This window comes from Podarcis liolepis, assembly GCF_965112155.1.
Source record: "Podarcis liolepis genome assembly, chromosome: Z".
Classification (NCBI taxonomy): domain Eukaryota; kingdom Metazoa; phylum Chordata; class Lepidosauria; order Squamata; family Lacertidae; genus Podarcis; species Podarcis liolepis.
The window spans coordinates 29284241-29311737 of NC_139570.1; the positions used below are offsets into that span (position 1 = coordinate 29284241).

The window sequence follows — 27497 nt, forward strand, 5'->3', positions numbered from 1 at the left end:
TTGTTTCAATTTTGTTGTTTATTTTTATTTTTTCATTGTTTATGACTAGTTTTGTTATACTTTTAATTATGCTTCCCCCCAACCCAAGTAATAAGCTGCCTTGCGCATGGTTTTAAACTATGGAAGGGCAGCATACAAACCTGTATGTGTGTATCTTGGCACTGTAGCAGATTGGCAACCAGTGCAGATCTCTGAGCACTGAGTGTTATATGCTAACAAGGCATATAGATGAGTTATTTTGTCATTTTTTACCTTTATAGATTTACCCTTGTTCTAAACTAATAATTGCTCACTGTCTGCATTCTACTACACAAGGTATTGTTGCATGTATGCGTTCTCTTCACATTATATTTACCTTATATGGAAATAGATGTTGACTGGAATCTTGTTTTATTTAATTTTGTTAGCTCAGTGATTAAGCCCCCCCTGGGGGAGGAAATGTGATGTATACTGGAACTACGTCAGAATGTTTACCAACTGTTGATTTATGGGTGGATTCTTCTTCTATCAAGATTCGAATATATGTATGTTCATTAAGAAAAAGATCACTCCTGTAATTTTCATGGTTGTTTAGATTTCTAACTGTATAATGGTTACACTGCATTTCGCTATTTTATCACCACCCTCCTTGTTGTGTTGACAGGGCCTCCTGTCAGCAATCACGTTGCAGCATTCTGCACTAAGTGCAGCTTCCGGCTCAAGTGCGAGGGAATCCAGGTGGAAATTGCTGAAATGTCCGGGAACTAAAAAGAAGCTCAGCAACTTTTGTGTCAGGATTTTCACTTTTTGAAGTATTGCAATCGTACCTTAGGGAACAGGCCGGTTACGGGGCCTCAATATGCAACAACCACCACAAGACAGATAATGAAAATAAAATAAAAGAAATAAAGCAAATGACAAAATTAAACGCCATCAGTTGAAACAGCAGAGTAGAAATTTCATTTCCAATGTGCAGCACCCGCCCCCGCCCCCCACTCAAGGCTCATCCACACTTCCACTTGTCCCATGTTTTCTTCTGTTTATCCCACCCATTTCCCCCCTGGAAAACCACTAAATCGGAACAAACATCTTTTAGGTTTTCTGTGGTCTGGCATTTGTTCCAATTCAGTGTTAAACAGTGGGTTTTCCCAGTGGAAATAGCAGGGCAAAAGGAAAACCTCTTGGACCAGTGAATAGAAAGCACTGGATAAGTAGAAGTGTGGACAAACCCTTATATTGCAAATTATTAAAGCATCTAAGAGAAACAAACTAAGGCTTGGCACAGGCCCCCAGCTCCTCCTCTTCTGGTGGATCTTTCTTGTCAGTGGAGAAGGGGGGGAGGTATGGACCTGGCTTTTCTTCTCCTTCCTCTTCCTCTTCGTATTCGTATTCGTCTTCGTATTCGTATTCGTCTTCCTCTTCTATCCCTTCAGAAACAAACAAACAAACAAAATTTCATTAAAAGTAAAAGTCTCTTTCAGAGGCTAAGAAACTCTGTCGCCTGTTTGGTTCTTTGAAAACTGGGCCAGATGGATTTCTCTGGAAATGCCGCTATGTGATCAAGTAGCATTTGCTAATCCAGCATGCTGGGTGTTGGCTTGGAATCAGGCCATTTCTATAATGACATCTTGATTGTGGGATTCTCTCCACCGGAGATGCAGAATGCCCCAAATTTGATATGATTCTAGGTTAAACCTCTTTCTTCTCCCAGGCGTTAGGTGAATGAAATGTAGGCTATTCAGAGCCTGCAGATTTGCTGAAATGCTGCTGTTGTCTGTAATAGTTTTATAATTGATTGATAACATCATATCTACATCTATATAGGAGCTGCCCTATACATGTAACTGCAATTCGTTTTAAAGTGTTTTTAATATTGAAATTTTTAAGTTGTCGTAACACACCCTGGGACTTTATGGTAGGTGGAAAGGTCAGAAATTAAATTAATAGTATTAATTTGTTTATATTAATTAATATTACTATTAATATTATATACTAATATAATAATATTATAAAACTAATATACTAATATTACTACTGGTGGTCTCTATCTGAGACCAGGCAGCCCTTCTTACAAGATCCATTTCTTTTCTGAATAAGCCTGGTATGTCAGATTAAAGAACAGTGATGCCTGATTCCATATGAAATATCTCTGTGCATTTCACACCACCAGCCTCACAGCTAATTGCCAGGCTACTATTATTACAGTCTAATTACCCAGATTTGGGCACACACTGTGAGACTTCCCTTATTCCCTCCAAGCTTTGCCCGTTCGGCTTGCTGGCACCCCATTTTCCAACACCGGTTCATTCATCATCTTTTGGCACTTGTGAACCTCTCGCATGACTTCCCTTGGCAAGATAGCAGTTCTCTTTTTGCGGCCAATTTTGTTACAGTGCCAGCACCTCAATGGCACATTATCCCTCAACCCTTTGCCATTGCCAATTACCTGGGTTTTTCAACCAAGTTTAGGAACTCCTCTAACCAATCTAAAACATTAGCTGCACAGTCAGGCTGTCCCACATTCCCATTTGCAGTAGAAAAGGATGTGTACTTACCCTCAAAGACTTCCTGCAAGAAAGCTTTTCCTCTTCCTTTTCTGGTCTCGGCAAGAAATGTTTCTATCTCTTTGGTGAATTCTATGGCTTCCTGCAGGTTCTTTGGGCGCGGCACCTTCCAGCTGCCCTCCATATCACTCTGCCTTTCCTTTGCCAGTGCATCCTCTGTTTCCTTTTTGCCCTCCTGGTATGCTATTTCTGCAAGAGTCTTCAAGTCCTCAGCAAAGTCTGGAGGGATCACTAGTTTATTCTTCCTGTTACTCCTGAAATGGGCCCTGGCTAGCTCAGCACGGTGCCCTGGTCTAAATTGCCGACTTAAGGCTTTCACCAGATCAGGATAGCTCTGCCTTTTCTCTGATGGGAGATGCTGCAGGATTTCCTGAGCTGACCCACTAAGACTGGCTGCTAGGAATTCCCCCCTTTGTTTTTCATCCCAGCCATTTACTTGGGAGATTGTTTCAAACTCTGAAAGATAAGCTTCCAAGGGAGTCTTGCCATCATACAGAGAGAGCTTCTTGAATTCATCAGCTACACCTGCCTGCCCCTTAGGGGGGGTCTTCTTGCGCACACTTGCTGGTTGCTGGTTTCTCACCAAGTCACTTGCTCCACGGGTGTGTTGGCACTCTTCCTTCACAATTTGCAGTTTCATTTCCAGTGCCTGTAATCCTTTATAAATATCTTCATTTTCATACATGTTGGCTACTTCCAAGTCAGCCAAAGCATTTTGGGTTCTGGATATTGCCTTGAACGCCTTATAGTCCAGGTTGGTCAGTTTGTCATCTACTTCCTCAATTCTCTTCCTGGAGCCCTTTACCTGGGCTTCTAGGTCACTTTTCACCTCTTGCAACTGTTTATCCATGAAGTCTTTGATACCCTGATAAGAGGCATCCATTTTCTCTTCAAGACTGCTTTTAAGCTGCCTCATCATTTGTTGTTGGTCTTCCATTTGCTGCTGCTTCTGCTGGAATAGCAACTTCATTTGATCCTGGAGTGTTGCTATTTCTCCCTCCATTTCGACTCAGGCACAACTCACTCACAGTTGTTCCTGCAGGAAAAACACCAGTGCTGCACACCAGCCCAATCTCCCAGCAGTGAGCGAGTCCAGGGGTTCCAGGCACTTGTCCGGAGTTCAGTTTCCTTGGAATGATGGTCGGCAGAGAGCGTGGTGTCTTTAGGCTATATGGTTTTATTTACACATATAAACAACATGAGCATAGGATAGAATGGCTCACAACATTAACAGCCCTAAAGATCCTGCTTCTCCTATAGTTTTGGACTGAGCATAAAGCAAGTATGTCTCTGTCTTTGGTTTGCTTCCAGCTCAGCTCTCTCTATCTCTCTCTCTGTCTGTCTCTCTCACACACACTGGCTTTTGCTCTCTTATCCAGCAGCTAGAAAAGGGATGGAGGAAAGGCCCACCCAGTAGCCTTGAAGTCACCATTGCCTAATTGTAGCAACCTAGCTAATATTTTTGAGATGCTGCTGAGGACATTTAATCCACCAGCCAAGGTCGCTGATTTGCAAAGAAGATTGTCTGATTGGTTCAGCAACCACCTCCCTTAATGACAATGTCAACATCTCTTAGAACCAGATATCCAACAGCTGGCAACACCGGAGGCACTGGGTAGCTTAGATGCTGCATCACCTGGAGTACCAAGGTTGAGCGTGGGAGGGTGGATAAACGGGACTTTCCAAAGGGCAGAAAAGCTAACCTTGTAAAAATAATAACTTTCCACTTTGCCTTATTGTTTCTTTTTGGACGGTGCTGGAAAAGAAGTGAACAATTGATCTTCTGGGGGCTCCTTTTAATTTTAGTGGAACTTATGGAAGAGAATTCTTCAGTGGATTGGGTCTTCTGTTCCTTAATGCAGAATGGCTCAGTATTCAAATCTAGAGTCGCATGCTCTGCCAGTGAAAAAGAAAGTTGGGTGATCAAAGGGCAGGGGGAGGTGGGAGATCTTGTTCATCATGGCAAGGAACAAAAAATTAAAGTTACAAAAACAAATAAACTTCAAAGCTGCAGGTGATGTCAAGTGCCTCTTTTCAATAAATGCACATTTATGGTCAAATATATTTGTAAAAGGGAAATAAAGGGAACACCCTAATAATGTAGACTATGAAAAGCTGTAAATGCCCTCATGTTATTAAAGAAACTATTTGACATCATGGGAGACTATTTTGAGTATTTTTCTCACCCTGAGGAGCTCAACAGATGTCTGGGTTAAAACAGGAGGCATGTTCCAATGTTGCCCTGCAAAAAAGATTCACTTTTAGAAAGGGAAAAAGTAGGAATGGCTTATTCTTATGGGATGCCCCCCCCCATGTCTTTGTATGAATCACTGTTCTAGGTTCTTTCTCAAAATTAAATGGAGACCTGATCAGAGCCGTGACTCATACCAAGATACATCAGACACACTCCTCTGAGGGCAACTCATTCTGCCATATCACTGCCATGGGAGGCAACTCTTAGGGGCCGAGGGGTCATCAGCCCGCCCCAATAAAACATTTAAGCGTGACACACACACACACACACCCGCAAGGTGATGGGGATTGCCTTCAAATGGTGTGCGTGCACAAAATTATGTACTCAATTATATGAGGCAAACCTTACATGGGCACCCCAAATATTTTATTCAAGTTGGCACCCCTGATCACTGCATTGGGATTGATCAAAGGAATACATTCCACTTCATGAATATATTTGACATAATTTATCCTGTCCCACCAGGTTAGGCAGTGAGGAGAGAACTGTGAGTCATTCAGAGAGATAGCAGGAGTAGTTGGTGGCAGACAGAATCATAGAACTGTTGAGTTGGAAGGGACCACAAGGGTCATCTAGTCTAACTCCTGCAATGCAGAAATCACAGCACTTCCAGGAGCAGCTGAGGGTGCCCTGCTGCCACACAGTTTGAGCATCTCACCATGAAAGGAAGTGACTCATGTTCTTTGAAAGGATTACGGATGAAGACAAGCATTCCCAACAGAGAGGAAGATGCTGTTGTATGGACAGTTGGTTTCCTTAGTCCCATCATCAGTTCTAGCCATGCAGTTAGCACAGGCATAGGCAAACTCGGCCCTCCATATGTTTTTGGGACTACAACTCCCATGATCCCTAGCTAACAGGACCAGTGGTCAGGGATGATGGGAACTGTAGTCCCAAAACATCTGGGGGGCCAAGTTTGCCTATGCCTGGGTTAACACTTTTGCCAGTTAAGAGTGCTGACCCTTTTGTGTGGTGAAGGAGATGGTGAATGCAGCTACACTTACTACACACCTGAAACAACATGTGGTATGCCACGTGGGGAAATGTCCACACAATGGCCAAAGGATTATGATTCCGATTCTCTTAAAAAAGAGGGAAAGAGAGAGATCAGATGACTCGGGTCACCACCTCTTCCACCTCTCTGATTGCAAAGGGAAGAGCAGATTGAGTGGCTGTTCCCTTAACACAGCACTTAGCATCTTAAATCACGGTTTCACTTTGTGATCTTAGTACTGTCTGGGTTCCCCGGGGTTGAAGGTCCAGTACTATTTCTGCAGCAAGGTCCATGTTTCCAAAATCCTTGAACTGCCCAGTCATCAAGGAAGTTTTAACCACTGATAAGTCTTTTCAGCCTTGGTGCTGATGGGGGCCAATCAGAGCAAAATGAAGTAAGGCACCACCATGGAGGATTGGCTCCTAATATCCCTTTAGAGAAGGCACATGGAAAGAGCACTGGGAAGTTGTTGTTTTGTGTGCTCCAAAGCTAAGCATCTTGGGACACTGAAAACACAAGGTGCTTCTATTTCAGGAGTAGGCTGTGCAAGATACTGCAGCACTCCAAAATGTTTGCCTATGTACAGTCATACCTCGGGTTACAGATGCTTCTGGTTCTGCGATTTCGGGTTGCACACCGTTCCAAACCCGGAAGTACCAGAGTTGGTTACTTCTATACCAGCTGCACTGGCTCCCGGTGGAGTACAGGATCAGGTTTAAGGTGGTGGTTTTAACCTTTAGAGCCCTATACGGCCTAGGACCCTCGTACCTACGGGACTGCCTCTCCTGGTATGTCCCAAAGAGGAACTTATGATCTTCAAACAAAAACATCTTGAAGGTCCCAGGCCACAGAGTGGTTAGGCTGGCCTCAACTAGAGCCAGGGCTTTTTTGGCTGTGGCTCCGATCTGGTGGAACACTCTGCCACAAGAGATTAGGGCCCTGCGGGACTTGACATCTTTTCTGCAGGGCCTGCAAAACACAGCTGTTCCGCCAAGCCTTTGGCCAGGGCACAGCCTGACTCCCTCCTTTGGCAATCTTCACAGAACTCTACCCAATGGTTGCCATCAATTTGATCTGAAGTATTTTTTTAATGAAATGATTTTAAAATGTTGTCTTATTTTATTGTTGTTGGCCGCCCTGAGCCCGGCTTCGGCTGGGGAGGGCGGGATATAAATAAAAAAAGTTTTTTATTATTTTTCTGGGTTTCGGCACTTGCGCATGTGCAGAACTGCTAAATCGCGCTTTGTGCATGCGCAGAGGCACCGAATTGCGACCCACACGTGCGCACACGTGGTGCTGCAGGTTGCGAACATGCTTCCCACATGGATCACGTTCGCAACCCAAGCGTCCACTGTATTTGCACAGAGAATAGTAGCTCTAGCTGAAAAGCAACAAATGGAGATCTGAACTACTCATTGCAATGCACCTATTATTATTATTATTATTATTATTATTATTATTATTATTATTACTATTAAATTACAAGATTATTGAGTTAAGTTAGAAGGTTGAATAGAGATATCAGATGGCACAATGGGTCAGTGTGTCTGGCTGTCAACCAAAAGGTTGGTGGTTCAAGCCCACCCAGGGATGGCTGTGGACAGGATTCCTGCATTCAGGGGGTGGTGACTCACTCTCAGGGTCCCTTCGAGCTCTACAGTTCTATTATTCTATGAATAATCTTAGAAGGCTTAAGGAGGCATGGCTGTGACAATCATTAAAGGACCCTGCACTTCTGAATTTGCCACTTACAGCTTGTAACGATGATTAAGGCCACAAATGCTAGCTAGTGCTAACCATTGGTATTGTTTGTTTCTGAACCAGACCATTGGTGGCATTGCTAGTGCAGTACAGTGGTACCTCAGGCTAAGAACTTAATCCGTTCTGGAGGTCTGTTCTTAACCTGAAACTGTTCTTAACCTGAAGCACCACTTTAACTAATGGGGCCTCCTGCTGCCGCTGTGCCGCCGCTGCGCGATTTCTGTTCTCACCCTGAAGCAAAGTTCTTAACCTGAGGTACTATTTCTGAGTTAGTGGAGTCTGTAACCTGAAGCGTATGTAACCCAACGTACCACTATACATCCTTCACTATAACCACACGAATGGGCAGTGTGTATATTATACCAGCAGTGTCCATGGCAATAGTCATAGGATCACAGCAACTATCCAAACCAATGGATTCAAATTCCAAAAAAGGAGCTTCTGATTAAACATTAGGAAGAACTTTCTTAAAGTAACAGCTGTTTGACAGTGGAATGGTCTCCCTCGGAAGGTGGTGGACTCTCCTTCATTGGAAGTTTTTAAACAGAAATTGGATGCTCATCTGTCAGAGCTGGGATTCCTGCATTGCAGGGGGTTGGACTAGATGACCCTTGGTGTTCCTTTCAACTCTACAATTCTATGCTTCTGTGTGAAGCTGTCCTGATCCTGTGGTGTGTGTTTTTTCTCATTAAGAGAGATGCAAGTGGACTTTGCCAGTTTCCTCCTCTGCTCATAGTTCAGTTTGAAAATAAAGAACAATGATTTGTGACTTCAAATGATTTGCAAGGTGACCTTATGGAAAATCTTAGAGAAAGGCCTTCAGAATCTTTCTTTCTTTCTTTTTTCTTTCTGGCTGGAAAAGCCTATTCACAATCAACACATACTTACAGCATGCCAAAGGGCTTGGCGTTCACTTTGTGCATATCCAGATTGACACGACAGACTTTCCTCCAACTCGTAAGCAAACCAGGTCATCTATGGAGTTCAGTCGTTTGCTTAGCAATATATATTATGCAGAAGAAAGCTGCCAAAAAATTGTCTAAAAGTAGGAATGTACTTTTCAGCTTTTGGGGCAAGGGGCAGAGCAGGGGAATCCACGTGAGAGGGTGGATCAAATGCTGGTCAGCAGTTTTTGACCTTCAACCTTCACTTTGCTTTATCCTGAGCCAAAGGCACGAAAGCAGGATTGCATGATAGGCTGCTTGCCTGATGGCTGAAATTGTCTGAATCACAGCCTCCCATTGCTAAAAAAGCAAATGTTATTTTAAGAAAAGGCTGCAGATCTGCCCTAGAACAGGAAAGTGCAGTGAAAGATACCACAGCATCACTTGCTCTGTCAAGAGCAGGATCTTGGCTGGTGAATGTCAGACCCCAGTGGGGTCTCGAGCTGCCTGGCCACATGATTTTGGTGCTTCTGCCTTCTAAGAAAAGCCTGGAACACAAAGCATGTTCAGGCATTTGAGCCTGAATGCATGAACTATGTATCCGTCAGGGCTGGCCCACTCATAAGGCAAGGTGAGTCAACCGCCTCAGGTAGCAGGACCCACAGGGGCAGCAAATGCCGATCTAGATCTTTATTCTCTTCCCCCCTTACTCCTCATATAGATCTTCACTCACCCCTTCTTCCCTGGTGGGGAGGGGGTACCATTTTGTGGGTGATCTCAGGTGCCAAAATGTCTTGGGCCAGCCCCGGTTCCCATGGATGGAGGGCAGGGATATGCACACAAGCAGGCAACCATGTCCCAAATCACACTGCCCTGTATGCTCGGTCCCCAACCACCCCCAGGTTGAGTGGGAAATGCCTGTAGGTTTGCTTAAATCTGAGTAGAATTCTGCACATGATCAGGAGCCCTGACAAAGCAGTGGAAGACATTTCACTAGCATTCAAGCAAATGTGAGTAGAAGCCTCCTGTGAGTCTTCTCTGCTCCACACAGAGGTGGTTCATGAGATGTATAACGGGCATGTGTGAGGACATGGGGGTGGGCCTTGAATACGTGCCCCTGCCCCCCATCCACACTTTGAGCATTTGCACATTCAGGTGAATTTCTGAACGGGCCTACAGTGCTCTACAGAGTTGTGGTGGAGGGTTGTTCTTAGGAGAATCCTGCCTCTGATCCCATTGGTCAGTTTTTGCAGGAATATAGCAGACTGCCTTGTAGAGTCAGGCCATTGGTCCATCTAGCCCAGTATTGTCTTCAATGGGTGGCAGTAACTCTTCAGGATTTCAGGCAGGGGTCAGATGCCAAGAATTGAACTTGGGAGTGTTTGCATGCAAAGAAGATTCTCTGCTGCTGAGCTACAGGCCTTCCCCATGCATAGGGAGCTGCCTTTTATTGGATCAGATCAGGCCATGGTCCAGTGTTGCCTAGACTGCCTTGGAGCAACTTTTCAGGATTTCAAGCAGCATTCCCTCCTAGCCCTACCTCAAGATGCCAGGGACTGTACCAGATGCCTTCTGCATGCAGAGCAAATGCTTTGCCACTGTGCATCCCTGTAGGAAATTGCACAAGAGGCCTGAAGATGGCTGAGGATGTTGTCAGGTCAATGACAGTTTTCCTCTGTTGTTCCTGGCATGCAGACTAGCTCTGATCCTGACTAGTGGCTTGACCCTCAGGCCAACTCTGACCCACACTCATAGAAGTCAACACCTAGGGGCTGAGGTCCCTTCTGCCCCCCCCCAAATAAAATTTGAGCCCCCCCCCCAGTTGATGAGCATTGTCATTCAAATGGTGTGCATGTACCACGTCTTATGATTGATTGTCCACCTCCACAATATTTTACTCAAGTTGGCAGCCCTGCCCCCACTTCTCCCTTGTGATTCTCATAAGTTCCCAAGGACTTCCAGCTTCATCCTTGGATTGCTCCACCGCATGCTTTCTGCCTGCTTCTCCTGGTAGTGTGGGGTAGTGGTTAGAATGCCAAAACAGGACTAGGAGACCGCAGTGAAAATCCCCATTAAGCTCACCAGGTGACTTGGGGCCAGTTAATGCCCCTCATGCCTAAGCAATGGTCTCTTCTTCCTCTTCTTCCTGTTATACATCTTGTCATGGCCAAGGACTATTGCTTCATGGTAGGTGAGATGGTTATAGGAGTGCCACATTCCTTCATAACAAGCATAGCACATTGACACGGAGGGTGATTATTAAGGCTGAACTTTCCTCACCATTTACCCAGCAATGTTATGAAATGATACCCTGGCTTAGCAGATCCTCTGAGAGGTCTCAGGACGTTGTTGTTGTTGTTGTTGTTGTTTTTCTTTAAAGTTGTGGATTTTGAGCACTTATTAAAATGTAGATGCAAGCAAACTTGGAAGCTATAAAGTAAAAATAAGTGCAAAAGTAAAATTAATAAAATTTAAACATGAAATTTATCAAAAAATCAAGTCAAGATATGAGAATCAGACCTCTTAAAAACAGAAAGAGCTAGAAAACAGAATTGACTCAGAAGTGTCCATAGGAAGCAAGGCATGATCTCCAGAGGTCTCAAGTTTGGGCCAAACTAAAAGTGATTAAGGAAATTATGACATATTTTCCTTTTTCAAAAAGCAGCTTTAGAGCCCCCCAGTTTGGATCAGGTTTATGGCATAGGGGAGGGGGATTAACCCTTTTGCTCTGGCACTGATTCCTCTCTATCAGCAACTACACCATCACCAGCAATTTGTTATTGGCCACTAAGGTGGAAACGTACTCATGTGTCTAGCTTTGGCCCTAACCAATAAGTAACTACATTAAAATAATGTTTTAGATCCATATTCTATGGAAGGGCCACTGAGATGAAGAACCCACATGATCCTAAATTTGATTTATCATTCAGTCATATTAATTTTGATTTCAGCAACAAGCAAGCAGGATCCAAATGCTATAAATCATGGAGAGAGAAGTCATACCAGCATTTATCTGCTAAATAAAATACCAAGATTAATAAATCACATGTTGTTGTTTTAATTTCTGGGAGGGGGGAAGGGGACTGCTTCTAATACAAAACGCAATTCCACTGGGACTGTCCCTGCCAAATCAAATACGTGTATGAAGCTGGGAAATATTCTGCCTGCCAGACCCCCAGTCCAAAAGAGCTTTATAGAAGTAGAAATACAAAGGAGGAGGAAGAACATTTGCCCTCTCTCCCCTCACTCCCCAAACCAGGGGATGTTAGGCATCAGAAAACAGGATGTTCTCTTCCCAATGATCTTCACCACAAAAATGAGAAATAACAGTATTGAATAATGAGAACTGACTTGATGTATTCCACAGAGAGCAGAGGGGGGAAAGTCAATGAGCTCACTGTCCTGCACTTGCAGAGATGTTACGGTGCACTCTGCACTAGCTCAGTGGACCGACTGCTTTAGAAAGTAAAAACCCACGTCTGGACCAGTTGCCAGGATTTTTCATGCAAAAATCAGAATGGGGATTGGTTGTCAGGATTTAATTCTCCCCTCTCCAAGGATTTGATTTCTTTTAAGTAAAATATATGTTATTATTTAATAACAGCAGCAGCAACAACTGAGAAGGGATCCAAAGGCCATCTGTTCCAACTCCTTCTGCCCCCTTTGCAGCATTAACTGGCATTGATAATGTTATGTCGCTACTTGTAATGTTCTCAAAGAATAAGGAAATAACATTGGAGGCGCATATTATAGTGGCGGAAAGATATATGCACCAAGTATGTATCAGAGGATTGCCAAAGCATGTGCCATCAGGACGCAACATCATCTAAGCTGGAAGTCAGGCCATTCATTATTTAGTCTAGAAATCCCCAGCATCACTTTCTCATGCATGCGCTCTTGGGTTGGGGCAACTAGTTAAAATGTTTTGAATATTTTTAAATGGTACTAATTTTGGTTCCTCTGTTTTGTTTTTGCTGGGTTGATGTTGGTTAAATGTTTAGTTTGGGTTGGCAGTTATTTTAATTTGTGTATAGTTATTGTGTATAAGCTGTTTATTGTTGTTATTGTTGTTGTTGTTGGTTTCTATTGATTTATTGGTTTGTTTGTTGCTCATATAGGATATTTTGTTTTTTAATGTTTGATGCTTTGTTGTGTTTTTATATACAGTCATACCTTGGAAGTCGAACGAAATTACTAAGAGAGCTCTTTTCCTCCTTCAGAGATGCAGTTTGCAGAGTTGCCTGTGAAGAGCGATTGACTGCTAAACCACTCTGTAGCGGGAACACAGGACTTTTAGTACCCTTAACAAACTACATTTCCCAGCATTCTTTGAGGAGAGCCATGACAGTTTAAAGTGGTATCAGAGTGCTTTAAATGTATGCTATGAATGTGGCCTTACTCAGCATCCAGCCTGATGAAGAGTTTTGGGACCTCAGAAGCTTGCTCACAACTTTGTAACACTTTGGTCGGTCCTAATAAAGGTGTTTAAAAAACAAATAAATACACCCAGCTGCTGCCACCCTTGACTGCAACTAGAGATGGCTTTGATAGTGCAATGAATCAAATAGTAGCCCCACACACACATGCACCCTACAGGCCCACACACCTTTCCACATGGCTGCTCTCTCACCCACACAGATTAGTCAAAAGACGCCGGCCCTTGCCAAGCCTAACAGATTAGAACAAATCTGACATTTTTAGGCTAAACCATTTAGAAGATATGACAGGCCAGAAAACATTCAATGCAAGAAGAGGGAAATGCTCAGAAGGTGAGATCATTTCTGTCTCCTCAAAGACTCCTCTGATTTGCCTCAAACTTTCTATCGGGTAGAATTGGTACTGTTCAGGCCACATTTAAAAACACAGGCATACAACCATTGTCAAGCTGACAAATAGAGATAGATCTCAGATGTAGCTGCAGAGACACAATTCTCTCTTGTTTTATATTATAAACCAAAATAGGCAATACTGAATAACCAAGCCCCCCACCAGCCTTTCCTTCTGTTTTGGGTTTTGCTGCAATTTAGCCCACTGGCTGGAACCTAATGATTTCTGTATCACCTTTATCTTCAAAGCACACCTTGAGAAAGAGAAAAATCTAGAACTGCCCATTAGTCTTTATGGGATCCAACCAGTGATGCAAGTTGCGAAAGATTTCCTGTTTACCAAATTTATGAACTAAAACTCCACAGCTTTATCACATGTCCCTGGAGTGAAATTAATGCCCCGCTGCTTTCCCAGGAAAAACCACCCTTGAACGCTCAATCGGAGCAAACAGAAATCTGTGTTTTCCCCAGAGTGCCCAATTTATCTTGAAATAGTGGGTTTTCCATTGGGAAGGAGCTACACAAGGAGGAAACCACTCAGACCAGTGCCTAGGAAGCATGGGTTAAGCAGGCACAGTGCAAGCTGAAATGTGGGCGAGCCCTCAGTTACGGTTGTATTTATTTCAACCAGGGGAGAGGAGTGGAACTTGTGAGATTTTTTGCCTCGTGTGCCAGAATAACATGGCAGTAAAATTTGTATGGTATAGTTTACATATATGCATTGTTTCATAATCTGTATTTATGTTTGCCTTATCATACTCTCAACCTAACTTTTAGGATGCTTTAAAACTGTTTTTAATAGGTTTATTATTATTATTATTATTATTATTATTATTATTATTATTATTAATGTGCTTGTTACCCTGGGCTCCTTTGGAGGGCATGCAGGATATAAATTTAATAAAGAAAGAAATCCCAATTTCATACATATACAGGGGGGAATTATCAACCATTTCTAATCTTCCTATGCACATAATTCTGCCTTCTCTAGATTTGATGCATTGATGCTCTAGACCAGTGCCAGGGTCAGATCACTTCCTGGTGCAACTGGACTTCTCCGCAACCCTTCCCCTCTGCAGGGAGGTGGGACCAATTCGGATGGTCCGCCCCCGCCACTTAATGGATCCAAATGGATCCAAATGGTTTCCAGAGAGTGGTAGGGGATGCTTTATCCCATGCTGATGGCCTTTCAGCTGATTCCCTGGTGGCCCGCTGGAATGCAGAGTTAACCAGGGCTATCGACTGTCTGGTTCCGAAGCACCCTCTCTGATTGCATGGAGCCCGGACAGCCCCGTGGTTTTCTTCAGAGCTGAGAGCGATGAAACAATCGGCTAGAGCGTCGGTGGCAGAAAACTCACTCCGAATCTGACCGGACACAGGTTAGAGCTCAACGTCGACCCTACCAAGCGGCAATGGCGACAATGACGAGGGCCTTCTTCACCGCCTCCATTGCATCTGCAGAAAATAGTAGCAGGAGACTCAGGTGGTCCACAATTTGACAGAACCACCTTTACCACCGGGGTCTTGTAAAGACCCCAAGATCTCCTGCAACGATTTTGCAAAGTTTTTTGCAGATAAAATCACTCATATTCGGAAGGAGCTAGACACCACCATGGGAGCAGGGCTGGGGCAGGAGAGTGCTAGAGCCCTGTCTGGTCAAGTTGCATGGAATCAATTTCAATCCGTTACCCCCGAGGATGTGGACAGGCTGCTTGGACGCGTGAAACCAACCACCTGTCTTCTTGATCCTTGCCCATCCTGGCTAATAAAAACAAGCCAGGAAGGGCTGGGTGATGGGCTCTGCGGGGTGGTGAATGCTTCCCTCTGTGAGGGAACATTCCCAGATCTGCTGAAAGAGGCGGTCATTAAACCGCTTCTTAAAAAAACATCTTTAGACCCAGCCAGTATGGCCAACTATCGCCCAGTCTCAAATCTTCCATTCTTGGGCAAGGTGATTGAGCGAGTGGTTGCTGAACAACTCCAGGCACGCCTGGAGGATGCAGACCATTTGGATCCCTTCCAATCGGGATTCAGGCCTCATCATGGGACTGAAACTGCCTTGGTCGCGCTGGTGGAGGATCTCCGGCGAGCTAGGGACAACGGTGAGAGCTGTTTCCTAGTTCTGCTGGATCTCTCAGCGGCCTTTGATACAATCGACCATAACATCCTTCTGGACCGTCTAGAGGGGCTGGGAGCCGGGGTCACTGTTATACAGTGATTTCGCTCCTTCCTCCTGGGCCGTGTTCAGAAAGTGGTGTGGGGGATGAGTGTTCAGACCCCTGGGCCCTCACTTGTGGGGTACCTCAGGGTTCCGTCCTCTCCCCCATGCTTTTTAACATCTATATGAAGCCGCTGGGAGAGATCATCAGGGGGTTTGGACTGGGTGTCCATCAATATGCAGATGATACCCAGCTCTACCTCTCTTTCAAATCAGAACCAGTGAAGGCATTAGGAAGAACTTCCTGACAGTAAGAGCTGTTCGACAGTGGAATTTGCTGCCAAGGAGTGTGGTGGAGTCTCCTTCTCTGGAGGTCTTTAAGCAGAGGCTTGACAACCATATGTCAGGAGTGCTCTGATGGTGTTTCCTGCTTGGCAGGGGGTTGGACTCGATGGCCCTTGTGGTCTCTTCCAACTCTATGATTCTATGATTCTATGATTCTATAAGGCGGTGAAGGTCCTGTGTGAGTGCCTGGAGGCCGTTGGAGGATGGATGGCGGCTAATGGATTGAGGTTGAATCCTGACAAGACAGAAGTACTGTTGTTGGGGGACAGGGGGCGGGCTGGTGTGGAGGACTCCCTGGTCCTGAATGAGGTAACTGTGCCCCTGAAGGACCAGGTGCGCAGCCTGGGAGTCATTTTGGACTCACAGCTGTCCATGGAGGCACAGATCAATTCTGTATCCAGGACAGCTGTCTACCAACTCCACCTGGTATGCAGGCTGAGACCCTACCTGCCCGCAGACTGTCTCACCAGAGTGGTGCATGCTCTAGCTATCTCCCGCTTGGACTACTGCAATGCGCTCTACGTGGGGCTACCTTTGAAGGTGACCCGGAAACTACAACTAATCCAGAATGCAGCAGCTAGACTGGTGACTGGGGGCGGCCGCTGAGACCACATAACACCGGTCTTGAAAGACCTACATTGGCTCCCAGTACGTTTCCGATCACAATTCAAAGTGCTGGTGCTGACCTTTAAAGCCCTAAATGGCCTCGGTCCAGTATACCTGAAGGAGTGTCTCCACCCCCATCGTTCTGCCCGGACGCTGAGGTCCAGTGCCGAGGGCCTTCTGGCAGTTCCCTCATTGCGAGAAGCAAAGCTACAGGGAACCAGGCAGAGGGCCTTCTGGGTAGTGGCGCCCGTCCTGTGGAACGCCCTCCCATCAGATGTCAAAGTGATCAACAACTACCTGACATTCAGAAGACATCTTAAGGCAGCCCTGTTCAGGGAAGTTTTTAATGTGTGATATTTTAGTGTATTTTTGGTTTCTGTGGAAGCCGCCCAGAGTGTCTGGGGAAACCCAGCCAGATGGGCGGGGTACAAATAATAATAATAATAATAATAATAATAATAATAATAATAATAATAAATTTTAGGCTGCTAATGATATCTCAACATTCATGATAGCCACTAACTTAGGTGGTTTTAAAAGAGGCTTAGAACATTAATGGGAAGGGCCAAAGCACTACTGTGTATTCAGGTTCAGTCTCCAGCATCTCCAGGTAGGCTACTGAATGTCCCCTGCTTGAAACTCTGGAGAGCTGCTGCCAGTCAATATAGACAATACTGAGCTAGTTGGAGCAAAGGTCTAGCTCAGTATAAGGCAGCTTCCTATATTCCTAGTCGTGATAGCTATATAGAACTGCTAGGATCAGAAACTGTCGCTTTATATCAGTTGCTGGGCAGCAACAGCAGAAAAGTGATATGGCCTTCAAGGCCTGCTGATGAGTTTTCCAGAGGAATCTTCTGGCCCATTTGGGAAGTGGACTGGTTGCATCTTTTGACTGATCCAGCAAGGCTCTTTGTAGAGCTTGCTTCCAATTAAGTATTTTGGAATGAAATTCTGAACCACTTGTCAAACCAATTCCAAAGTGGGCCAGACTGAAACAGTATAACCTACTCAGATCTCCAGTTGTCATGTTTTGACCTAACACATCCAAAAGATGCCTAGTATAAAATGGGAAGTGAAATTGTTCCACAGAGCTTAAGATCTATTTTGATGCAGCACATTGATTCCAAACCTTTCATAAGGGTACAAAAAGATTTTCTTCTTCAAGATGTGTCACTCTTACAGCTGTGTTCCATTGTCCTCACAGTTAGTAGCTGCCAACTCATTGCTGTTTGGGGGAATAGTAACTAGGAAGGGGTCCTAGACTGGGAGCAAATAACCAATAAGAATATGTGACCTGATGGTCATACATAGGAAAGGTGGGATGGAGGCAGGAATCAATAACCTCTGTTTGGGGGGGGGGGTGTTATAAGGTGCATGTAGAAAAGCAGGAAACACCTAATGGGTCCTTCCCTCTCATCTTGATAAGAAGCAAGAACTGTCCAAATGCTCTCTTCAAATCCAAAAGACCACCACTGTTACTCAAGCTCCCATTGCCTTCAACAGCTGGTGGATGAAAATATTCACATTAATTTTACAGTGAGTGCACAAAGATCAAACTAAGATAGTGAGAAAGAGCAAGCTGCTTCTGTATTTTAATTGGCAGAGCCAAAGAAAGAATTTTTAGAATATTCGGTTCAAAGTATGCATATCCTGGTAAACAAGAAACCACATCTTCCCAATGCCAGAAATGTAAGCATTTATTTAGCAGCTGCTTACTATCTCTCCCCCCCCCGCATATTTTGGAAGATGGACATTCATAATCCTTACAATGAACAATGAATAATATTCTGCAGGGCAGTAAGATATCAGATAACTGGAAGGAGGCCAACATTACTCTTATACCTAAAGAGGGCCAATATTTTACCTTAGTAAAAAAATGCCATCTGATCTCATTATTGAATAACGATTATAAGGTATTTAGAATGGTTTTGTCAGAAAGATTTAAAAAAATTCTACAATACTTTATTCATTATGACCACAGTGGATTGTTACCTAAAAAAACAGTTAAGTGACAATGTCAGAAATGTGTTAAATATCTCGGAATATTTGAACTGTGACAATGAGAAGCGTGCTGCACTGATTTCTCTTGATGCAGAAAAAAGGTTTTGACAAATATGAACTGGGTATTTTTCTTGAGAGTTTCACAAGAAACGAATTTTGGATATAATATTTTTAGAAGGATAAAATCACCACAGACAGCTCATATAATTGTTAATTGAGAACTAACAAAACCCGTGGGATACAGAAGGGGACCAGGCAAGGGGTCCATTGTCCCCATTGCTTTTCATCTTGGTTTTGGAAGTTTTGCTTAGAGAATTAAGAGGATAAAGATAAAAGAGGAAGATTATAAGTTACAGGCATTCCCTGATGACCTAGGCTCCTCCGCCAATTGTGCAACACTAGGACTGGTAGAATCTAAATTTTTGAGATCAGCCCTACAATTGCCTAAACACGTCTCCAATGCTACCTCGAAACTGGATTCACAAGAATTCAGGCCAGAGTGTGGCTTGCCACACTTAATTACTGGCTGAGACTATCCTCCTTCCCACATGGCCTTGCTCCCCTAACTATTAAGGATGATTTCCAAACAACATGGCAACAGGCAGTGATAAACATAACAACTCTAGGCCTCACCCCACAGATTCTACTTGACATGGCGTATGAACAAGCTAAAAAAATAATTAAACAGTGCGTGGAAGAGACAGAATGCCAAGCAGATCTAGCCAGGTCCCTGAAAATCCCAATTAGTGAAACCAGGAGATACCTCATCTCCCAAATGCCATATATTCCAAAACAGTGAAGTGCTTTCACTATGGCCCATTGCCAGGTCCTCCCTTCAACTATTCAGAAGGCCATTTTAGGAAGACACCGTACGACGAGAAGAAATGCCCGTGTGGCTCTGGGAAATGGGAAACAACGGAACACGCACTTTTTCACTGCCAATACTGTACAGAGACACGAGCTAGGTTCATCCTGCCTATACTACACAAATTCCTAGTGCAACTCTGTATCTCCTTACTACTCCAAGGTGTCACATTCTCATTTGCTAGATTTTGCAGTCCCATGATGGGCATCTGTTGAAGGATGGTTTGTGGCACAAATCATGCCTAAACTGAAGACCCATAATGCAAGACCTGTGCTGCTTCATGTTTCCTCCCTTACTGTCGCTTTTAATTGCTTGTCTTTTGTTTCTATCTGTTTTAAGTTTATGTGAGTTATAACCACTTTTAACTATTAGCTTTTATCCCTTTCTTCTTTAAGTCTTATGTGCTTTATTTTATTCACATGTTTTTATCTTATGCTGGTCTGCGACCGTAATAAAGTTTGATTATGATTTCATTATATTCATTTACAGGGGGTGGAGACTCTTACAAATAAATTAAATGAATTTGGCATGCTAGCAGGTTTTAAGGGTAATTATCAGAAGATGAAAATGACATTTTCAAAATGACAACAGAAGATCAAAAGCCCTTAACAGAGAAGACTGGATTTCAAACTGAAAAGAAAGTAGAATATTTAGGTATCTCCATGACAAATATGAATTGTATGTTGTTTCAAAATAATTACCGGTATCTTAAGACATGTACAGAAATTTAAAAAGACATGCTAAGGTGGGAAAAATTAAAATTGTCTTTAGTGGGTAGAATTTCTGTGATAACAGTTTCAGGTTAAGAACGGACCTCCGGAACAAATTAAGTACTTAACCCGAGGTATCACTGTATATTAAGTGCTAATGATCATGTTGTGCATACAAGTAAGGTTGCCAGAAAACCTAACTTTTGAACAACACACTTTATTCCTTTCCACAATGTGTTAATCCTATAGAACACAGTGTGTGTTTCACATTTTTATTTATTGTTTCCATGCACATAATGGATAATGATTGCCAATACCTTTGTCTGAGGAGGTGCCTATGTCTTTAACACCTGCAGGGGCAGAAGAAGCTGCTCAATCTTAGGGGAAGGAAATGCTTTTGCAAGCAAAGGGTACCTGGCGCATCTCATTTTCAGTGGGGACTGAAAAAGATTCCTGCCTTTAAAGGTGTAGAGCTGCTGCTAGACCATGTAGACATGTTAGATGGAACGATGGTCTGACTCAGTATAAGGCAAATTCCTATGCTCCTAATGCCAGATAAGCATATTGAAATTTACGGCAATGTGACTGCAAGGCCATATTACACCATACGTTAATCTTGCTACAAATATAGGAGTTGGGTTGTGTGGTTTTTTAAATCAATTATTTCTTCCAAATATTTCAAACAGGCTTAAAAACAGTCAGCCAGTATAACTCAGGTCCATGAATAAAACTTGCAAGGATCAAACTTGCTAAGAAAAATGTTTTATCAGATGAATTTCTGCCTAATGGGTATCCAAAGCTAAAGGCAGTGACAGCTGTTCTTAGGAAAAGAAAAGTTGCCAACCCTATGAAGCTTTTTAACACCAGTGCGGTATAGTGGCTAGAGTGTCAGACCATACCAGGGTTCTAGTCCCCATTTAGCCATGAAGCTCACTGGGATTTTAAAGTTAATTTCCGCATTGCACAGGGTTGGACTAGATGACCCACTGTGCTGCCATAGGTCAGTGTGTCTGGCTGTTAACCAGAAGGTTGGTGGTTCGAGGCCACCCAGGGATGCCTGTGGACGGGCATACCCTCCAACATTCCTCATATGAAAATGTCCTTGTTTTCATCTGAGGAATGTTGGAGAGTATGCTACTTTAAACAGTCATGGCTTCTCTCAAAAAAATTATGGGAGCTACAGTTTGTCAAGGTTGCTAAGAGCTGAGAGGAGATCCCTAATTCCCTCATAGAGCAATGGTTTTCAGAGTGGTTTAAACTGTCACAGGAAACTCTGGAAACTGCAGCTCGGTGAGGGGAATAGGAGGCCTCTGCAAAGCTCTCAGCAGCCTTAACAAAATGCAGCTCAGTTCATTTAAATTAGTTTGATACTGCTTTAAATGTACCGTGGGAATGTGGCCCGAGTCATTTATGTGGAACACATTACAGGATGGTAGCTCTGTGAACTCCACAAAAGTATTCTTCAAAGCTTCCACATGACACTTTATCTTGCTTTAATATGAACTGTGATCGTGCTGCTTGCCTGCCTATGTGAAGGACAGTGAGGAGATGTACAGTATGTCTGTGTGAGAGAGAAAGTTGCACCTGTAGCTCTTATCACTTGAGCCTATTGCTCACTCTCCAGAATTGTTCATATTATCCCTGTTTAATGGCTCAAACAAGGATTTACATTCTAAGGAACTTTTAACATTCTTTACTGATTGCTTCTATGCGAACAGTAGTATAGCATTGCAAACTTTAATACGATCTATTCCTTGCAAGCATGCATAGCTGTCAACTTACAGATTTGAAAATAAGGGACCAGCAGCCAAAATAAGGGACCTGCAGCCTCACCTGTTCCAAGCACTCCAATCTTCCTGTCCTCCTGCAGTCTGGTCAAACTCATGCTGGTAGCTTCGAGAACACTGTCCAACCAACTTTGTAACCAGAGATTCAACTGAATAGAATCTGAATCACATGCACCACAAAGCCTTTGCAGCCTCAACTTAAGATGGCTCCCCGGCCTGGCTTTGCACTGCAAAGTTTGCAGCAGCATGTGCAACAAAATGGCGTCCAGCATTCAGAAACCTCCTCAGCTTGCATTAACTAGCCACACACAAGGCATGCAAGCTCCACCCCCCAGTCGTTCTTAGACTTCTTACTGGGTGAGCAACACAGCCAAGCAACACAGTTGGAGCCTCCCTCCTCCCTGGCTGGCAGGGAGAGGAGCTGCTTCCTTTGAAATTTAAGGGACATCATTTAAGGGACATTTAAGGGACATCCATCAATAAGGGACAGCAGCGGGACATGGCGCTGGAATAAGGGACTGTCCCTTCAAATAAGGGACACTTGACAGCTATGCAAGCATGTTGTAAGAACAATTGGAACACTGCAATTCTAGAAAAGATTACCCATATCCTAGGTTTGCTGCAGGGCAAATAGCAGTCATAATATTTTAGTATGTTATGGTGGGAGATGGGGATGATGATGATTAATTGAATTTGTTAATTGCTTTCTTTTTCCCAGGGAAAACCAAAGTGACGTAAAGCCAAAGAGACAGACAGACAATCCCCCACCATAGATACATTAAAACCAAAAAGAAAAAGAAATACATCAAAAACACCCACTTCTAAAAGGTCATAGATCGTTAAAGACCAAAGGCCTAGTTACAGAGGAAAGTGTTTGCCTGACACCCAAATATATGTAGTGAAGACACCAGGCAAGCAGCCTTGAGGAGAGCACTCCACAAATGGGCAGCTGCTGCAGAAAAGGCCCGTTCTCATGTTGCCACCCTTCAGACCTCTTGTGGAGGAGGCACACGAAGAAGGATGATTGCGGGGTCCAGGCATAGGCGCCGACTCCATGGGGCCTGAGGGGGCCCGAGCCCCCTCAAAAATTCGTTTGGGGGGCTCCGCCCCCCCAATAATCTCGGGCGCCCCTCCAGCAGAGCGCCACCACCGCCCCTCCCCCAGCCCAAAATGCACAGGGTCGGGCTGCATGCCTCCTGCCCTCCCTCCCGAGCAAAAGCTCCACCCAATTTCCTTCGGAGCTGATTAATAGGCGCAGCACGCTCTCCCCTATTCGCTCACGAGGAGGCGGCGCCACTTTATCTGCATATTCATGAGCTTATTTATTATTCATGAGCTTTCCCGGGCCCCCCCAATATTTTTTATAAGTCCGCGCCCCTGGGTCCAGGTAAGTACATACAGTATGGGGAAAGGCAGTCCTTGAGGTATTGCAGTCCTGAGCCATGTGGGGCTTTATAGGTCAAAACCAGCACTTTGAACTAGGCCTGGAAATTAATTGGCAGCCAATGAAGTCAGATCAGGATTTGAATTATATGCTCAAACTGTCTTACATTAATAGGCAACCTGGCCACTGAATTCTGCACCAGATGAAGTTTCCAAACTGTCTTCAGAGGCAGCCCATGTCTAATGCATTTGCAGACAGGAACATTTGTTGAAAACTGGTAATTTGATCTGCATGATTTTCTCCCTGTCTTCTGTCAAGGTCCAGCTTTTATTCCTGTACCTTGTACTTATTTTTGCCTCTCTTTGATGTGTGGTTCTCTTATATATGTTGCTAATGTTCCTGCTCTCCTGTTTTGCTCCGGGGGAAGAGCAGTGCTTTATGTGGACTTTACTGTATATCTCTTATTTGTTCTCTATACAACTGAAAATCCAAGAAAAGCTATTCTGGGCATAGCCCCCATGGGAGCTGCACCCCCTGGAAAGGCAGCGCCACTCCTCATGCTAGGAAAAAGTCCTGCAACCCCCTTTTCACCTTATTTACTTCCATGTTGCCCGATTTTGTCATCTTTTCTGATGAATAGCACTATATACACAAATAAGATAAAATGAGGCATTTTAAAAATATTAAAAGTGCCAAAATATGCAAACAGGAAGAAAATACCAACAGCAGACAGTTTAAATTAAAAGTGGGTTTGTCTTTAATGAAACCTGGAGGAAGAAGGCTGCATCCAAACAGCTGGTTGTCTCTTGGAAGGCCTGTGGCAGAAGGCATGCAGTTAATGGGAGTTCAGGGCACAGCAAAGGCTTGTGCTTTTCATTTTGGTGGGAAACCAGGCATTCTTTCTGTGGCTACAAAAGAAAACCAAGCCTTCATGCTGTGATTAGGGCAAATGTCAGTCCTTCAAGACTCTGTTTATGAAGACAAGCCAATTGTGTTTGAAAAGAACTCCATGTCTTTTTTGGGAACTAATCGATAAGATATTCTACCAACATATGGAGCTTAACAGTGTTATACAGTGGGGTGCAATCAAATGTGTACAGGGAATAGAGAAAGGGACTTAGCACACATCCCTGAGGGGCTCCTGTGCTTAATACTAGAGTAGAAGAATAGTAAGGTCCCATTCTCACTGTCTGCGGCCTATCAGTCAGGAAATTCCTTACCCACAGACAGATCTTCGGAGGACCTCTCATGGACTGCAAATATTAATATGGTTGTGAGGAAGGTGCAGGGGAGGTTGTATTTCCTGAGAATGCTCAGGGGACGGAATCTATCCCAGCACCTACTTCTGTCCTATTATCATAGTACCATCGAGAGTGTCTTAACCTATAGTATATTATCGTGGTATGGGAGCAGCTCTGAAACGGATAAAAAAGCTTTACAGAGAACAATTAAAATTGCCCAGAATGTTATTGGGCTCCGACTACCAACCCTGGATGAGATCTTCACGCCTCGCATCTTGAAGAAGTCACATAATATTCTGAGAGATCCCACCCACCCTGCTCACAACTTCTTTGAACTATTGCCTTCGGGCAGAAGATATAGGACAATGAAAACACGAACCACACGCCTTCTGAATAGTTTCTATCCAAGAGCTCTGATTGCACTAAATAATGATCTCAGGGCCAGTTGCAAGGTTTAGTAAGCAGGGAGTAGGAAGGAATGAGATAGGTTTTAGGTTATGTTATGCCTTTAATAGGTCATGCTATATTCTGGATTATGTTATGTTTTATAGATTATGTCTAAATAGGATGAGAGTGTCGGAGATACGGTTGCAAATGTATATGTGAACCCGGTCTTTGGGTGGGTGTTTGATTTTCGTTGTTGTGTATACTGTGTATATACGGACAATGACAATAAATTTATCTAATCTAATTTATAGGGATGACAAAGTTGTCAAAACCTGGTTAATATGAAACCACAACAAGTAGATTTGCAAGGGGGGGGGGAGCACAGGAAAAGCAGTACAGTATTGGTGGTCAAAAGCCTCCAACATGCTAACTTTTGTTCCAGGGAGACATGGCCCTAGGAATATAAGTTCTGAACAGGCTCAAGCCTTTTACAGGCCCAGGTCCTTGCAGATCCCAGACCCATGTATACTGCTTCCACAGTGACAAACTCACTTAGTGAAGGGGGGATCGGGGTGTGATCGAGAAAGGTGTTTTTTAACCTTGGCGACTTCCTGCCTATGATACCTGAGACGCCAAGGATTTTTCATGTGTCACAGAGTATAATGTAGCTCTGCAGCAAGGACATTTGACTTAGGGGTTCCTATGACAACTTATTCCCTGTACTAGGGATAGATTAAAGCTGAAGGTTAGTGGAAAGGCTAACGTGTTTTTAAAGCAATGGAGGATAAAGCTTGGAGGTTTCAATGTTAAAGGCACAATACTTCAATGCCTTCTACATGCACTGCATCAGGAAGATTTTGGGCATCACATGGCAGGACAGAGTCTCAAGCAAAGATGCGCCCTCCCAAGCCCACATTGCCAGCATGTTCACACTCCTGCCTCAGCAATGTCTATGGTCATGTCCACAGAATGGAAGATGGCAGGATCCCTAAGGTTATGCTCTACAGCAGGGGTCAGCAACCTTTGCAGCCATGGGCCGGTCCACCATCCCTCAGACCACTTGGTGGGCCGGACTATATTTTGGGGAGAAAAGGAACGAATTCCTATGACCCACAAATAACCCAGAGATGCATTTTAAATAAAAGCACACATTCTACTCATGTAAAAACACACTGATTCCCAGACCATCCGTGGGCTGGATTTAGAAGGTGATTGGGCCGCATCTGGCCCCAGGTTGCCTACCCCTGCTCTACAGGGAGCTGGCTTCGGGCACCAGGCCCATAGGCAGACCAACTCTGTATTACAAAGATGAAGGCTGGGAACAGTGCCTAGAGACAGGCAGTCAGGTCCTGTATCCACAGCATTGACTGGAGGAGGAATGACCGCTGGGAGGAGCAGAGAGTGAAAAAAGGCCATGGTGCATCTGCAGCAGCACAACTGGACGCCTTCATCTGTCCCAGCTGCAACAAAACATCTCTTCCATATCGGTCTCTACAGTCACAGTAGGTGCTGAAAGTCTCTAATGTTTTGACTTCACCCCAAAGGTACACTCCTCCATTGTCTCCCAAGACAGACATATGCCAACAACATTCAGTTTATTTTGTCAGTTATGCTGCTTCAAGTTTAAACGTGAACTTTACCTATAATTCCCTGCAATAGAACTCCTTCTATTGAACCTGTTTCTTCCTTGTATGGCTGCCCACTCTGCCTGTGAAATACCTCTAGCCCCTTTCTAGGTCCTTTTCCTCCACCTAAGGAAATTAAATCAGTATATCCTGCCTGACAATCTCCTAATCACCATTAGCTACTTCCCTGGCCAGGCCTTATCTGCCACTTAAAATGCCAAATTCTCCTTTTACCATCATCACTTTTTCCTTATTGGCCATTTCTCCTCCCTGCCATGATGTATTAAGGGTCTCCAGGAGGATGACCCAATGGTCTGTCCATCACACTTTCCTTTTCTGCTGCTGATGTAGAGGCACTGCCAAGGGCATTGAGGGCTACTTAAAACACTTGGGACACATCCCCATTAGACATACTGGCATATACTTATTAACATCGGTCACACCTGCTACCTCAATCTCTAGCAAGCAGTAGGAAGATTCCAAAGGGTTCCAGGCACAGGAGCCAACTCCTAGGGGCCGTGGGGGCTTTGTCCCCCATAATAAAATATTTGAGGGGGCCGGGCCTCCCCCAGGGTTGATGGGCATTACCATTCAAATGGTGTGTGTGCATTGCAGCATGTGATTTATTAGGCGGAGAGGGGCTTTCCTGGGCCCCCACAATATTTTCTTCAGGTTGGCATCCCAGGTGCTTACCCAAGGCCCTATTTCTGCTGGAAATCAAGACTTTTGTGTCTTTGAGAAAATGGTTTGTTAACACATAATCGCTACCTGGATTATGGGGGGAGTGCAGAGTTGACAACACTCACATCTGAAGAGGGGCTTGTCCTTCACAGCAGCTCAGCATTGCATTCAGAAGTTGCTGCCGCTGCCGCTGCTGCTGCTGCGGAGGACACCCCTGCGTGAGTGCCTAAGGGCCCCGTTTCTGCCACTCACCACCTGGCCCAGGGCGGGGCCTGACAAGCCTCATAAGGACGGTTGCCACCGCTGCTGCTGCCCAGGAGGACTCCCCTGCTTGAGTGCCTGAGGGCCCCATTCCTGCCACTCACCACCTGGCCCAGGGCAGGGCCTGACAGGCCTCATAAGGACGGTTGCCACCGCTGCGGCTGCCCAGGAGGACTCCCCTGCT

At 44.4% G+C, this 27497-nt stretch overlaps 1 protein-coding gene across 2 annotated transcripts; it reads right to left on the minus strand.

Moving 5' to 3' along the window:
- Positions 1 to 84: 84 nt before the first annotated feature.
- LOC310698258 (uncharacterized protein) lies at positions 85 to 27497 on the minus strand. 2 transcript variants are annotated; one of them, XM_083485283.1, is made up of 4 exons: positions 27305 to 27497; positions 4730 to 4785; positions 2535 to 4439; positions 85 to 1406 (listed from the first exon to the last, which is right to left on the minus strand). In XM_083485283.1, the coding sequence occupies exons 3-4, from the start codon at positions 3544 to 3546 to the stop codon at positions 1249 to 1251; spliced, it is 1170 nt and encodes a 389-aa protein (XP_083341409.1). In that variant the 5' UTR covers positions 3547 to 4439; positions 4730 to 4785; positions 27305 to 27497; the 3' UTR covers positions 85 to 1248. The 2 variants fall into 2 exon arrangements, with proteins under 2 accessions (XP_083341409.1, XP_083341408.1); XM_083485282.1 differs by lacking the exon at positions 27305 to 27497 and having other exon boundaries at positions 4730 to 5719.

Coding starts and splice junctions, on each gene's coding strand:
- LOC310698258 (XM_083485283.1), bottom strand. CDS start 3,546: ATGGAGGGAGAAATAGCAACACTCCAGGATCAAATGAAGTTGCTATTC. Junction 1,407..2,534: donor CTTGCAGGAAGTCTTTGAGG/GTAAGTACACAT, acceptor TTGTTTCTGAAG/GGATAGAAGAGGAAGACGAA.